Raw genomic sequence first — 13,921 nt, 5'->3', positions numbered from 1 at the left:
CCCCCTCAGCCCCCACTGTCTACCAGTCTGTCCCCCCACAGAGAGAGCTCCCCTCAGCCACCCCTCCCACTCAGCCCCCACTAACCACCAGTCTGTCCCCCCCACAGAGAGAGCTCCCCTCAGCCACCCCTCCCCCTCAGCCCCCACTGTCTACCAGTCTGTCCCCCCACAGAGAGAGCTCCCCTCAGCCACCCCCCCACTCAGCCCCCACTAACCACCAGTCTGTCCCCCCCCAGAGAGAGCTCCCCTCAGCCACCCCTCCCACTCAGCCCCCACTAACCACCAGTCTGTCCCCCCCACAGAGAGAGCTCCCCTCAGCCACCCCTCCCCCTCAGCCCCCACTGTCTACCAGTCTGTCCCCCCACAGAGAGAGCTCCCCTCAGCCACCCCCCCACTCAGCCCCCACTAACCACCAGTCTGTCCCCGCCACAGAGAGAGCTCCCCTCAGCCACCCCTCCCCCTCAGCCCCCACTGTCTACCAGTCTGTCCCCCCACAGAGAGAGCTCCCCTCAGCCACCCCTCCCACTCAGCCCCCACTAACCACCAGTCTGTCCCCCCCACAGAGAGAGCTCCCCTCAGCCACCCCTCCCCCTCAGCCCCCACTGTCTACCAGTCTGTCCCCCCACAGAGAGAGCTCCCCTCAGCCACCCCCCCACTCAGCCCCCACTAACCACCAGTCTGTCCCCCCCACAGACAGAGCTCCCCTCAGCCACCCCCGCTCCTCAGCCCCCACTATCTACCAGTCTGTCCCCCCCACAGACAGAGCTCCCCTCATCCACCCCTCCCCCTCAGCCCCCACTGTCTACCAGTCTGTCCCCCCCCAGACAGAGCTCCCCTCAGCCACCCCTCCCACTCAGCCCCCACTAACCACCAGTCTGTCCCCCCCACAGACAGAGCTCCCCTCAGCCATCCCTCCCCCTCAGCCCCCACTAACCACCAGTCTGTCCCCCCCACAGACAGAGCTCCCCTCAGCCACCCCTCCCCCTCAGCCCCCACTAACCACCAGTCTGTCCCCCCCACAGACAGAGCTCCCCTCAGCCACCCCCGCTCCTCAGCCCCCACTAACCACCAGTCTGTCCCCCCACAGACAGAGCCCCCCTCAGCCACCCCTCCCCCTCAGCCCCCACTATCTACCAGTCTGTCCCCCCCACAGACAGAGCTCCCCTCAGCCACCCCCGCTCCTCAGCCCCCACTAACCACCAGTCTGTCCCCCCACAGACAGAGCCCCCCTCAGCCACCCCTCCCCCTCAGCCCCCACTATCTACCAGTCTGTCCCCCCCACAGACAGAGCTCCCCTCAGCCACCCCTCCCACTCAGCCCCCACTAACAGCTCTGTTAGGCTATTAGCGAGCTCGGTAAGTTCGGGCGCAGCGGAAAGACAGGCGCTGGGAAAGCCCAGGAGCGCACCCCGAGCAAACGGGACGGCAGCTCTTGTCTGCTCTAGCGCCTGTGCCCAAAGCCGCAGGAGAGGGGTTTGTCCTTTTGTGCTGGGGTTCAGGGGTCCCCCTGCACTGCACCCCGGCCGCTGGCAGGAGTGACACTCACTCAGCAGGTACAACAGCAGGTTTATTAGGCAACAGAGGCCCAGTTTCTCACAGAAGCGACAGTACAGCAGCCAGAGACAGTCCTTCCGACCCGTCCTGGGGAGAAGACCCCGAGGGGGGCCCCTCTGGGGTGTAGCTTCCCCCCTCCTCCGGCTGGCTCCCTCCAGCTCCCTCTTCCCCCAGCCTCTAACTGCCCCCGATTCAAAACCCAGCTCAGCTGCTCCCCTCTTTGTTCAGGGCAGAGGTGTCACCTGCCAGTTGTAGCCCCAGGGTCATCCTTAGCCACTGGGAGCTGCTGCTTGCCTCGGACCTCCAGCCTGACTCACACATGCACCCCCCGACTCCATCACACCTTTCAGCAGGAACTGTGGGACCGAGAGAGGAAACTGCCCCGCAAGCATCAGCCTGGAGCCAAGCTCATGTGACTTGCAGGAAATCAGGCCGATGCTCAGAGCCTGGATCTGCAGAGCGGGGCGTTCCCAGCCAGCCCGGCAAGCAGCGCTCACGGCCGCCGGAGCGCTGAAATTCACACACACAACGCGGGGAGGTCCGCGCGGAAACCTGCCCTTGGGCAGCGGGGAGCGGCCGTGGGAAAATGTCACAGGAGGGGACAGACGAGTTCTGGCGGGGCGGAAAATGGTCAATTTTACCCCAACTAACGCTCAGAGGGTTCCCCAAGCACAGGGGGTATCTGGACCCCCCCCCGCCTTGCGCCTGCCATTCATCCAGGGGTACCTCGTGGGGGGGGTGTATCCCCTGAGCACAGGGGTTACCTGGACCCCCAGCCTAGCGCCTGCCGTCCATCCAGGGGTACCTCGTTGGGGGGTGTATCCCCTGAGCACAGGGGGTACCTGGACCCCCCCCCGCCTAGCGCCTGCCAGCCATCCAGGGGTACCTCGTGGGGGGGGGTGTATCCCCTGAGCACAGGGGTTACCTGGACCCCCAGCCTAGCTCCTGCCGTCCATCCAGGGGTACCTCGTGGGGGGGGTGTATCCCCATCCCCCGGCATGTAAAGAAACCCACCAATGGGAAACCTGTGGGAATCTGGGCTAGGGTGGGAGGGTCCCACCGGCCAAGGAAGGGAGGAATGTTTCTAGGCACGGGACAAGGGAACCCAGCGCTGGGTGTCCGAGGCGTTCCCCGCCCGGGGTGTGTGCAGGAAGGGGGCGCGTTGGGAGTCAGAAGCCGGCGGCGGGCGGCGGTAGCAGAGGGGGAGGAATTGTGTGTTATGGCTCAGTCGATAGACGCTTTTGCAACTTTCCAAAGATGAAGAGGGAGCTGCGGGGTGGAGGGTGGGGGGTCTGTGCCATGTGACTTGCAGGAAATCAGGCCGATGCTCAGAGCCTGGGTCTGCAGAGCTCACAGGGCTTGGGGGGGGGGGGGGCGCTCTCTGTAGCCGTCCCTGGCGGGGCTGGGGAGGGGGGGTTTTGCCATGTGACTTGCAGGAAATCAGGCCGATGCTCAGAGCCTGGGTCTGCAGAGCGGGGCGTTCACAGCCCAGCCCGGCAAGCGGCGCTCATGCTACGTCTACACGTGAAGCCTACATCGAAGTAGTCTATTTCGATGTGGTGACATCGAAATAGACTATTTCGATGAATAACGTCTACACGTCCTCCAGGGCTGGCAACGTCGATGTTCAACATCGACGTTGCGCGGCACCACATCGAAATAGGCGCAGCGAGGGAACGTCTAAGAGGCTACGTCTACACGTGCACCCAACTTCGAAATAGGCACAGCGAGGGAACGTCTAGGCTACGTCTACACGTGCACCCAACTTCGAAATAGGCACAGCGAGGGAACGTCTACACGCCAAAGTAGCACACATCGAAATAAGGGAGCCAGGCACAGCTGCAGACAGGGTCACGGGGCGGACTCAACAGCCAGCCGCTCCCTTAAAGGGCCCCTCCCAGACACACTTGCACTAAACAGCACAAGATCCACAGAGCCGACAACGAGTTGCAGACCCTGTGCATGCAGCATGAATCCCCCGCAGCAGCAGCAGCAGCCAGAAGCCCTGGGCTAAGGGCTGCTGCACACGGTGACCACAGAGCCCCGCACGGGCTGGAGAGAGAGCATCTCTCAACCCCCCAGCTGATGGCCGCCATGGAGGACCCCACAATTTCGACGTTGCGGGACGCGGATCGTCTACACTGTCCCTACTTTGACGTTGAACGTCGAAGTAGGGCGCTATTCCGATCCCCTCATGAGGTTAGCGACTTCGACGTCTCGCCGCCTAACGTCGACGTTAACTTCGAAATAGCGCCCGACGCGTGTAGCCGCGACGGGCGCTATTTCGAAGTTAGTACCGCTATTTCGAAGTAGCGTGCACGTGTAGACGCAGCCACGGCCGCCGGAGCGCTGCTCCGCTGGGGCGGGCCCCGCCAAGGCCCGGGAGTGCAGCCGGACTGCAGCAGGGCAGGGGCGGGTGCAGCGGGGGCCGGAGAACAGGGGTCAGAGGGGGCCGGGCCGGGCCGGGCAGGAGGGGTGCGGCATGGGGGGAAGGAGACAGCTGCGGTCAGGGCTGAGCCCGGGGGGGGGGGCGGGGGATGGATGTGTCCAGCCTCCCCCTCCCTCGCTCCAACCAAGCCCCGGGCGCCTGGTGCTTCCCCGCCTCGGCCCAGGTCTGCCGGCAGGACAAGTGGAGCCTGTAGCTGGGCCGACAGGAAATCGGCCCCTGGGGTGTAAGGGCCTCCCGGGGAATCCCCCCGGCACAGCGTGGGGTGGGGGGGTCCCCAGGCCCTGCCCCCCCCCCCACAGGCAGCCGCGACTCCCAGCCGGCAGGGAGCTGCTGTGCCTGGGGAAACTGAGGCACACAGGTCAGGTTAGCACAGGACGAGAGGGAACACGTGCAATGAGCCAGGGGCTAAACTCCCCCACGCCCACCTCCCCACAGCTGCTCCTGTGCCAGGCTGCGTCTCGGCTTTCCCACAGCAAAGCAGGGCAAGTCCCGGCTCGGGGAGCGGGGGGTCCCTGCTTGGGGCGATGGCCGGCTGCTCACAGGGTCACTGCACCGCAAGGACTGACTTTCTCTGCCCCCCCAGGCTCAGCCCTGACTCGGTGGGTGCCGAGCAGAGGGAATTAGGACGTCCCCGGCCTGCAGTGGGAACGCTGCTCTCCCCAGCCTTGGCCCGTGGGTGTCAGCCCCGCAGCGCCCACACCCCCAGGGCCCTACACCTGGCCCAGGCGAGGCTGAGTCTGGGCTGGTGCTGAGAAAACCGGCAGCGCCTCTACACCACCCCCTCTGCGTGCTGCGGCCAGGGGCTGAGGACACCCCAGCCCGGCAGACCTTGGCGTGGGGGGTGGGCTTTGGCGACAGAGCGGGTTAAACGGCTCAGCGGCTTGCGGGTGAGGACACCCTCTGTCGACAGACGCGTTCTGGGGCCGTCTCCTCCGCCAGCGACGTCTGCCGACAGAGGCTCCTGGCGCAGAGGCCGTGGGGCGAGAACAGCTTTGAGCCGAGACCAGGCGGCCCCACCGCAGCCCTGGCGCTGCCTGTCCAGCCACCGCCCCCAAATTGGGGGGAGGGGCCGCCCCCAGTCCAGCTCGGGGTGACCCCCCCGCCCTCCGCCCCAGCCCGCTCCTGGGGGCCCCCCGGCCCCCTGGCGCAGTGGGGAGGGGCACAACCCCCCCTGCGCCGGCCAATAGGAGGAGCTCTGGCGGAGCGCAGAGCCCCGAAGGGGGAGGGGGACCCGCCACGCCCCGCTCCCCCACCCCATAAAAAGGTCGCTCCGCGCTCTGCGCCCCGGCAACCCGCCGGCGCCGGAAGCCGATCGGACACCCCTGGCCGCACGGAGCCCAGCCCAGCCCAGCCCTCGGGTTCCCCGGGCCCCGGAGCAGCGAGCGCACAGCCCCGCGCCGGGACATCCTCCGCCCCTGCACGGTAACCTCCGCGGGTCTCACCCGGGGGGTCTGCGGGAGGGGTCGGGTCGGGGCGCGGTTGCCCGTGTGCGGGAGGGATCGGGTAGGGGCGCGGGTGCCCGTGTGCGGGGAGGAGCCGGGGGCGCGGGTGCCCGTGTGCGGGAGGGGCCGGGGGGGCGGGTGCCCGTGTGCGGGGAGGAGCCGGGGGCGCGGGTGCCCGTGTGCGGGAGGGGCCGGGGGCGCGGGTGCCCGTGTGCGGGAGGGAGCCGGGGGCGCGGGTGCCCGTGTGCGGGAGGGGGCCGGGGGAGCGGGTGCCCGTGTGCGGGGTGGAGCCGGGGGCGCGGGTGTCCGTGTGCGGAAGGGAGCCGGGGGCGCGGGTGCCCGTGTGCGGGAGGGGGCCGGGGGGGCGGGTGACCGTGTGCGGGAGGGGCCGGGGGCGCGGGTGCCCGTGTGCGGGGTGGAGCCGGGGGCGCGGGTGTCCGTGTGCGGAAGGGAGCCGGGGGCGCGGGTGCCCGTGTGCGGGAGGGGGCCGGGGGGGCGGGTGACCGTGTGCGGGAGGGGCCGGGGGCGCGGGTGCCCGTGTGCGAGAGGGGCCAGGGGGGCGGGTGCCCGTGTGCGGGAGGGGCCGGGGGGGCGGGTGCCCGTGTGCGGGAGGGAGCCGCGGGCGCGGGTGCCCGTGTGCGGGAGGGGCCGGGGGGGCGGGTGCCCGTGTGCGGGAGGGGTCGGGTCGGGGCGCGGGTGCCCGTGTGCGGGAGGGGGCCGGGGGCGCGGGTGCCCGTGTGCGGGAGGGAGCCGGGGGCGCGGGTGCCCGTGTGCGGGAGGGGGCCGGGGGAGCGGGTGCCCGTGTGCGGGAGGGAGCCGGGGGCGCGGGTGCCCGTGTGCGGGGTGGAGCCGGGGGCGCGGGTGCCCGTGTGCGGGAGGGGCCGGGGGCGCGGGTGCCCGTGTGCGGGAGGGGCCGGGGGCGCGGGTGCCCGTGTGCGGGAGGGGTCGGGTCGGGGCGCGGGTGCCCGTGTGCGGGAGGGGGCCGGGGGCGCGGGTGCCCGTGTGCGGGAGGGAGCCGGGGGCGCGGGTGCCCGTGTGCGGGAGGGGGCCGGGGGAGCGGGTGCCCGTGTGCGGGAGGGAGCCGGGGGCGCGGGTGCCCGTGTGCGGGGTGGAGCCGGGGGCGCGGGAGGGAGCCGGGGGCGCAGGTGCCCGTGTGCGGGAGGGGGCCGGGGGGGCGGGTGACCGTGTGCGGGAGGGGCCGGGGGCGCGGGTGCCCGTGTGCGGGAGGGGGCCGGGGGCGCGGGTGCCCGTGTGCGGGAGGGAGCCGGGGGCGCGGGTGCCCGTGTGCGGGAGGGAGCCGGGGGCGCGGGTGCCCGTGTGCGGGAGGGAGCCGGGGGCGCGGGTGCCCGTGTGCGGGAGGGGCCGGGGGCGCGGGTGCCCGTGTGCGGGGTGGAGCCGGGGGCGCGGGTGCCCGTGTGCGGGGTGGAGCCGGGGGCGCGGGTGCCCGTGTGCGGGAGGGAGCCGGGGGGGCGGGTGCCCGTGTGCGGGAGGGAGCCGGGGGGGCGGGTGCCCGTGTGCGGGAGGGAGCAGGGGGCGCGGGTGCCCGTGTGCGGGAGCGGGTCGGGGGGGCGGGTGCCCATGTGCGGGGTGCAGCCGGGGGCGCGGGTGCCCGTGTGCGGGGTGCAGCCGGGGGCGCGGGTGCCCGTGTGCGGGAGGGAGCCGGGGGCGCGGGTGCCCGTGTGCGGGAGGGGCCGGGGGCGCAGGTGCCCGTGTGTGGGAGGGAGCCGGGGGCGCGGGTGCCCGTGTGCGAGGTGCAGCCGGGGGCGCGGGTGCCCGTGTGCGGGGTGCAGCCGGGGGCGCAGGTGCCCGTGTGCGGGAGGGGCCGGGGGCGCAGGTGCCCGTGTGCGGGAGGGAGCCGGGGGCGCGGGTCAGAAATCAGAAAAAGATAATCAAGGTGAGCAAATCAGAGAGCGGAGGGGTGGGGGGGAAGGTCAAGAACTAGATTGAGCCAAGTGTGCAGACGAGCCCCTAGAGTGACTCAGAAAGTTCCCATCACGGTTTAAACCACGTGGTAATGTGCCGAATTTGAATAGAAAAGCCAGCTCGGCCGCTTCCCTTTCCAGAATGGAGCGATAATTCCTCTTCAGTAACACACATACCTTGAGGTCATTGACAGAAGGCCCCATTGCATTAAAATGTTGACTAACTGGTTTGTGGATCTGGAGTGTTTTGATGTCTGTTTTGTGCCCGTTGGCCCTTTGTCTAAGGGAGTTAGAAGTCCGTCCAATATACGAAGCACCTGGGCATTGTTGGCACATGATGGCATATATGATGTTAGTAGAGGAGCATGAGAAAGTGCCCGTGATTCTGTGAGTAACCTGGTTAGGTCCAGTGATGGTATTTCCAGAGATGAGATGTGGACAAAGCTGGCAGCGGGTTTTGTTGCAGGGAAGGGTTCCGGGACTGGTGTTCTTGGGGTATAGGCTGTGGCTGTTAGTGAGGATCCTCATGAGGTTGGGAGGTGTCTGTAGGAGAGAACAGGAACTTTTCCCTGCAACAAAGCCCGCTGCCAGCTTTCTCCACATATCGTCTCTGGAAATACCATCACTCGACCTAACCAGGTTACTCACAGAATCACGGGCACTTTCCTCTACCAACATCAAGGCCTGTGTGTTACTGAAGAGGAATTATCGCTCCGTTCTGGAAAGGGAAGCGGCCGAGTTGGCTTTTCTATTCAAATTCGGCACATTAACACCTGGTTTAAATCGTGATGGGAACTTTCTGAGTCACTCTCGGGGCTCGTCTGCACACTTGGCTCAATCTAATTCTTGACCTTCCCCCCCCCACCCCTCCGCTCTCTGATTTGCTCACCTTGATTATCTTTTTCTGATTTGTCCTCCTTGCTGACTGTTTTTGGTTCCCTGTGCCTTAAATATTGAGTCTGTTCTGGTCTGAAGAAGTGGGTCTGTCCCACAAAAGCTCATCACCTAATAAACTATTTCGCTAGTCTTTAAAGTGCAACTTGACTGCTTTTTGTTTTGGTAGTGTCCAGACTAGCACGGCTTCCTCTCTTACTAGCCCCTCCATGTGATTCCTCTAGCCCCTGATGGTGGTGTTTGAGCTGGGGGGGGGGGAGGTTTGGGGATCAGTGTCTGTCCACCACCACAACTCTGGTTAACTATAAGGACTGTCGTGGTGTTATTTGGTGAATTTATTTTCCCTTTTCTATGAAATATAAACATGAGCGGGGCACAATTTTATATTCCTGCCTCAGGCGCAAAATTAGCTGGTTACGGCTCTGCCCCCCAAGCCCGTTTCTGAATTGCTTTGGGTGACCAGGTCTTTCTTAATTGTCAAAATGGGTCCCCGTCTGGAAGAGGTTGGGAACAGCTGCTCTAGACCTTGCCCTGATCCACTGAAGAGAGCATCCACCTTCACGTCAGGCCGGGCGCTGCACAGACACACAGCGAGAGACAGTCCCTGCCCCGGCTGAGATCAGGGCCCCGTCGCGCCGGGTGCTGCACAGACACACAGCGAGAGACAGTCCCTGCCCTGGCTGAGATCAGGGCCCCGTCGGGCCGGGTGCTGCACAGACACACAGCGAGAGACAGTCCCTGCCCCGGCTGAGATCAGGGCCCCGTCGGGCCGGGCGCTGCACAGACACACAGCGAGAGACAGTCCCTGCCCCGGCTGAGATCAGGGCCCCGTCGGGCCGGGCGCTGCACAGACACACAGCGAGAGACAGTCCCTGCCCCGGCTGAGATCAGGGCCCCGTCGGGCCGGGCGCTGCTCAGACACAGCGAGAGATGGTGTGTGCCCGGAGAATTTACAATTTAAATCAATGAGATGAACAGAAGCAGTTGTCTGGGCCGGTGGTTAGGCAGGTGGTTTTAGGTGGGACCCACATGCAAGCTTCTGATGTGCCGCCTGGGTGAGTCACGCAGGGCCAGGTTTTACAAGGTCTTTAGGTGCCTAACTCCTATTGATTCTTGGCAGGATTAGATGCCTACATACCTCTGAACATCTGGCAGTCCCACCCTGAGGCGTTTTAGGGCCGGCCTTCCAAGTTCTATGTCCCACACCCAGCCTGATGGAGCCTTTATCCTGTTTAGGTGCCACCGTGAGATGCACGTTTATTAACAATGAACACTGTTCTCAGGGCTACTGGCGGCACAATGGCACATGACGACAGGAAGTCCCAAGAGCTGGTGAAGGCTGAGCTGAGTGTCTGCAAAGCCAAGGACGTGCGGAAGGAGACGGAGTTGAGGATGAAGTGCTACGCCAACTGGGAGGAGTTCCTTATGCCGGCCCCCATCTCCATTGCCATCCTAGGGCAGCTGGTTTTCATTTCAGCAGCGCAGAAGGATTTCTCCATCAATAAGAACCCTCCTAAGGACGGCTTCAAGCACGTCAAATACCCAGAATCCTTCAAGGCCTGCTTGTGTCAGGTCAGTAACCAAGGCTGGCACGCCTTTAACACCGCACACGTCAACATGGATCAGATCCGACTGCTCTCCATGAGTGTCCCGGGCCGGATGAATGCAATTGTTAAAATTCTGTTCCAGGACATGGAGACCGTGAGCGCCCTGCTGCCGAGTCAGCTGAAGAACATGAAGGCCATGGCAGATGAGTGCAGAGACTTAGCCCAAAAGGTGCAGGACGAGTATTCAGGCGTCATCAGCCTGATCGGGGAGCTGATGGAGGGCTGCTTGAACGCCAAGAAGAGTTACGAGGATGATCTGAAAGACATCGAGATAGCCCTGGAGCAGGCGAGGATCAAGGAGAAAGCAGCCAGGAAGGCTCAGGAGATGGCTGAGCAATATCACAGCCAGATGGGGCAAAAGCTGAATGAGTGCTTTGACGAGTACAAGGAAGCTATGAAAGCCATCCCCACAGGGTGGACTGCTGTAGGCATGGCCATTGTGGAGAGTTTGACCACTTGGCCCCCAGTGGTTCCAAACATGGTATCAAAGATCCTCAGGGAGAGGAAAGGCAGGGGAGGGGATGACTCAGAGCATTACGAGGATGGAAGCATAATATCAACATGCAACATCTTTACAAAGTCAGAAATGCTACTGACTTTTGCAACAAAGCTCAAAGAGCTAACCGACGAGTTCACTAGCCTCAACATGAAGGAAGTTGTCAGTGAGGAAAGTGGGGAAATTAGAACCAACTGGCTGAAAACGATGTTCCTAGAGATGAAGAGCAGCATAGAAAAAGAAAAGGCGTGTGAGCCAAAAGAGAAAGCTCAAGAGATCTGCGCATCCGGCATTCGTATTTGTGAACAACTGGCGAAGATGGCTTTGTCCGAAAACCTGGGAAAGGAAGCAGAGAAGTCGCTGCTTGAAGAGATCAAACACTTATACAAAACAGCGTCAGAATTTGATACACTCAGTAAATCCTCATTGGGATCTCCTGCCTTCAGCCCCAAAGCACCTAATCTGGGTGAAAGTAAACAAAAGTTAGGAGGAGGCTGCAGTGCCATACAAAATGCACATTTAAAGGTTGAGCAGAGCCGGGCGATGCTGAAGGAAACGCGGGAGGAGTATCACAGGAGCGTTGAGAACGTCAAGAAGCAGAACGATGAGCTGATGGAGCTCATGTGCACCATGGCAAAATGCGAGGTGCAACACATCGATTTTGACACAGCCAGGACGATGCTGATTGAAGGGCTGAAGGCCCTGGGGAAGGTGAAGGAGCAGTGGGCGAAGATGGTGAGATTCTTCCAGATGATCTCCAACCTGATTGCCTGCTGCCTCAGTCGGGACATCAGTGAATTTGTGAGCTATGTCTCAGACGTTCATAAAATCGGAAACTATTCCTCCAAATCCTTTGTGATAGACACCATCTACACCCAGGCGTTCAACGCTTCCAACGTGGCCCACCTGGTGCACATGATCTCCGAGACCTACACCGAAGTGTCCAATAAATACCTGATGGATCGTGTGAGCAGCCTGGGGCGACTGATCGCCCTGGAACCTAACAGCCTGAGCTTCATCAGCGAGCGGGAGGCGTTACAGAGAGGTTGCGAAGAGGCCCACGATGCCATTTACAAGCTGGTAGTTGCGAAGAAGGAGGATTTTGACCGGAGTGTCGAGGCCCGGGTGGAGACGATTGATAGAGACCTGAAGGCCCTGCTGCCCCCAGTGAGCATGGAAGAGCAGAAGGCAATTGAGGGAGCAGTGCGACAGGGGATGCAGGAGCTGACTGCGGAGGAAGAAGACCAATACATCTAGAGATGCGCCACTGGTAGTCCCAGCCGCTGGCTAACGCTGTGGGGAGTCTTCATAAGCAGTAACTGCAACCCCACCTCGCCTTGCTCCACATATGATCTTTGCTTTGCAAGACCCAAGCTCGGGACAGGCCAGCCTCGCAGTCAAAGCGCTTTGTGTGGCTACAACAGACCCCCGGGTTCTAGTCTTTACGCTGCCGCACTCCCGCTTCAGCTGTGGCCCTGGGCAAGTGGCTTTATTTCTCTGTGCTTTGGGTTCCCCTCTGTAAGATGGGCCGTATCGTTATCCCCATGTCAGCAATGGGCGGTCTGAGGGTGGAGAGGCGGACGTGTAGGGAGCTGCCTGGGGCAGAGAGAGAGAGTTACTGCGCAGACCCAGGAGAAGTTCCCACTGATGTGCTGCCCTGGGGGGTCGACCAGAGAGCCAACCAATTAGACCGGGCAGGTGAGGTGGGGCTGGAGGGGTAGGTTCTCCCAATAGCTCTGGGAGGGAAGTGGAGTCTAGAAGTTAGAGCAGCGGAGGTTCCCAGGCAGGATTCCCACTTTGTTCGCTGGAGGTAGAGGGCCTGGTGTTCAAAGGGTGTAGTCATCTAAGGAGACAGAGCAGCACCGAGCGGGATTTTAAATTGGGTCGGAGAGAGAGTCCCAGGGGACTGCAGGGGGGAGTCGGGCACCTAAGCAGCTTCCGAGCCTCTTAGAATCCCAGTGGGCCCCATCTGCACTGTTAGGAACCTAAATCCCTTTGGCAACGAGGCATGCAGAGGTGTGGCTTGAGCAGGGCCCATCTGCCCCACGGACAATGGCCGGCCAAACTCCTCTCAGCTTACGCTGGCCCAGGATTCCTCCTGCCGCACTGAAGGAAGTCAGTGCCGGAGGTAGCTGCGTCGTCCACTGTGAATTGTTTCCCCCAGGCGCACGGGGAGATTCTGCCAGCTGGCGGGACGCTGCAAACATCAGGCCTAGAGAACCTGAGCAAGCCTGGGACTTCCTGCTCCCTGCCATCACATTAACCAATTTCAATAAAGCCTGTGAAACCTGCTCGCGCTTGGGAGCCTGTTCTTGCTGCTTTGAGTAGGGGTCCTGCCCCAGCGTGTCACACTAAGCCTAGGTGGGATTTGGCTTCTGTGGGGAAGATGTGGCTGTTTCCCTGCTCCCGGCTTCCTTCCCCAGGCAGGCGAGATTGCCCTGACAGTCTGGCTTCCAGCTCCCGTTTTCTCCGCCAGCTCGACCAGCCTGGGCCAGTGAAAGGCTGAAAATAAGTGCTTGAGGGCAATTGTCAGAGGCACCCAGAGATGTGGGGAGTAGGGGCACCGGGGATGGGGGCGTTGTTGGCTAGCACCTGCCGTGCGGTGCCCAGGCAGCCGCAGGCCCAGAGGTGAGACCTGCACCAGGGTGCTGTTCCTGGACCTGCATGCTGGGCTCTGGCTGTTTCTGGCTCTGTGCTCAGGCCTCCGTTCCCAGCCCTGCACTCAGGGCTCCGCTGCCACCATACTCCGTTCTGCTCCCACCCTGCACACAAGGCTCTGGCTGACCCCAGCCACACAATGGGGCTTAGCTCAGGGCTCTGTTCACAGCCCTGCACCCGGAGACCCTATGCAGGGTCCCAGCTGCCACTCGACCTGCACCTGCAGCCTTGGCCTCCTTAACTCTGCCCTGTTTGCCATCCTCCCACCCAGTGCCACAGCCCCTCTCCTGCCCAGCCCTGGAGGGACAAGCGGGAGAGAGAGGAGAAAGCGGGTGTGTGAGGACTACTGCCTGCCAGTGCCACAGAAAGAGCCTGTACCAGGCGTGAGCGCTTTCCCACCTCCCCCTTGGGAGCCACCTGCACCTGGGGTGCAGCTGAGCCGTCTGTTTTACCCAGGGCGACCATCCGTCCGGATCGGGCGGGACGGTCCTGTGCTTGGGATACCAAGAAGGGTCCCAACTGACTTTTAAAAGGGGGTTCGTGGTCCTGGATTTGGGCCCTCCCCTGCTGGCCTTTTCCACCAGGAGCTGCTGGCTGGAGAGCAGGTTGGGCACTTCCCTGAGCCTCAGGGAAGCCGGGGAAGCGTGGGTGGCTGCCTCGTCCACGTCGCTTCCACGGGGCTGGGGGGAAGGAGGGACCAGCAGCTGCTGTCTCCTTCCTGGCTGCCCAGGGCTTGGTGGAGCCGCCCTTGCCCCATAGCTCCCTGGCCTGTATTTGGGACGGGGAGATCTGGTTGCCCTCCTTTTACCAGTCTGGGTTCCCTCACACCGTGTGGTTGTGACGACGCAAAGCCCTCCAAGCTCACACTCGCTCCACCGTCCACGCCATGAACGCTCAGGC

At 63.4% G+C, this 13,921-nt stretch overlaps 1 protein-coding gene across 1 annotated transcript; it reads left to right on the top strand.

Moving 5' to 3' along the window:
- Nucleotides 1-5,280: 5,280 nt before the first annotated feature.
- LOC142024359 (uncharacterized) lies at nucleotides 5,281-12,648 on the top strand. Its single transcript, XM_075016298.1, has 3 exons — nucleotides 5,281-5,424; nucleotides 9,544-9,832; nucleotides 9,950-12,648. The coding sequence occupies exons 2-3, from the start codon at nucleotides 9,560-9,562 to the stop codon at nucleotides 11,618-11,620; spliced, it is 1,944 nt and encodes a 647-aa protein (XP_074872399.1). The 5' UTR covers nucleotides 5,281-5,424; nucleotides 9,544-9,559; the 3' UTR covers nucleotides 11,621-12,648.
- The last annotated feature ends 1,273 nt before the right edge of the window (nucleotides 12,649-13,921 follow it).

The sequence above is a fragment of the Carettochelys insculpta genome, chromosome 22 (assembly GCF_033958435.1).
Source record: "Carettochelys insculpta isolate YL-2023 chromosome 22, ASM3395843v1, whole genome shotgun sequence".
Classification (NCBI taxonomy): Eukaryota; Metazoa; Chordata; order Testudines; family Carettochelyidae; genus Carettochelys; species Carettochelys insculpta.
The sequence above is the reverse complement of the archived record's forward strand: the minus strand, read 5'-3'. Positions and strand labels throughout refer to the sequence as shown.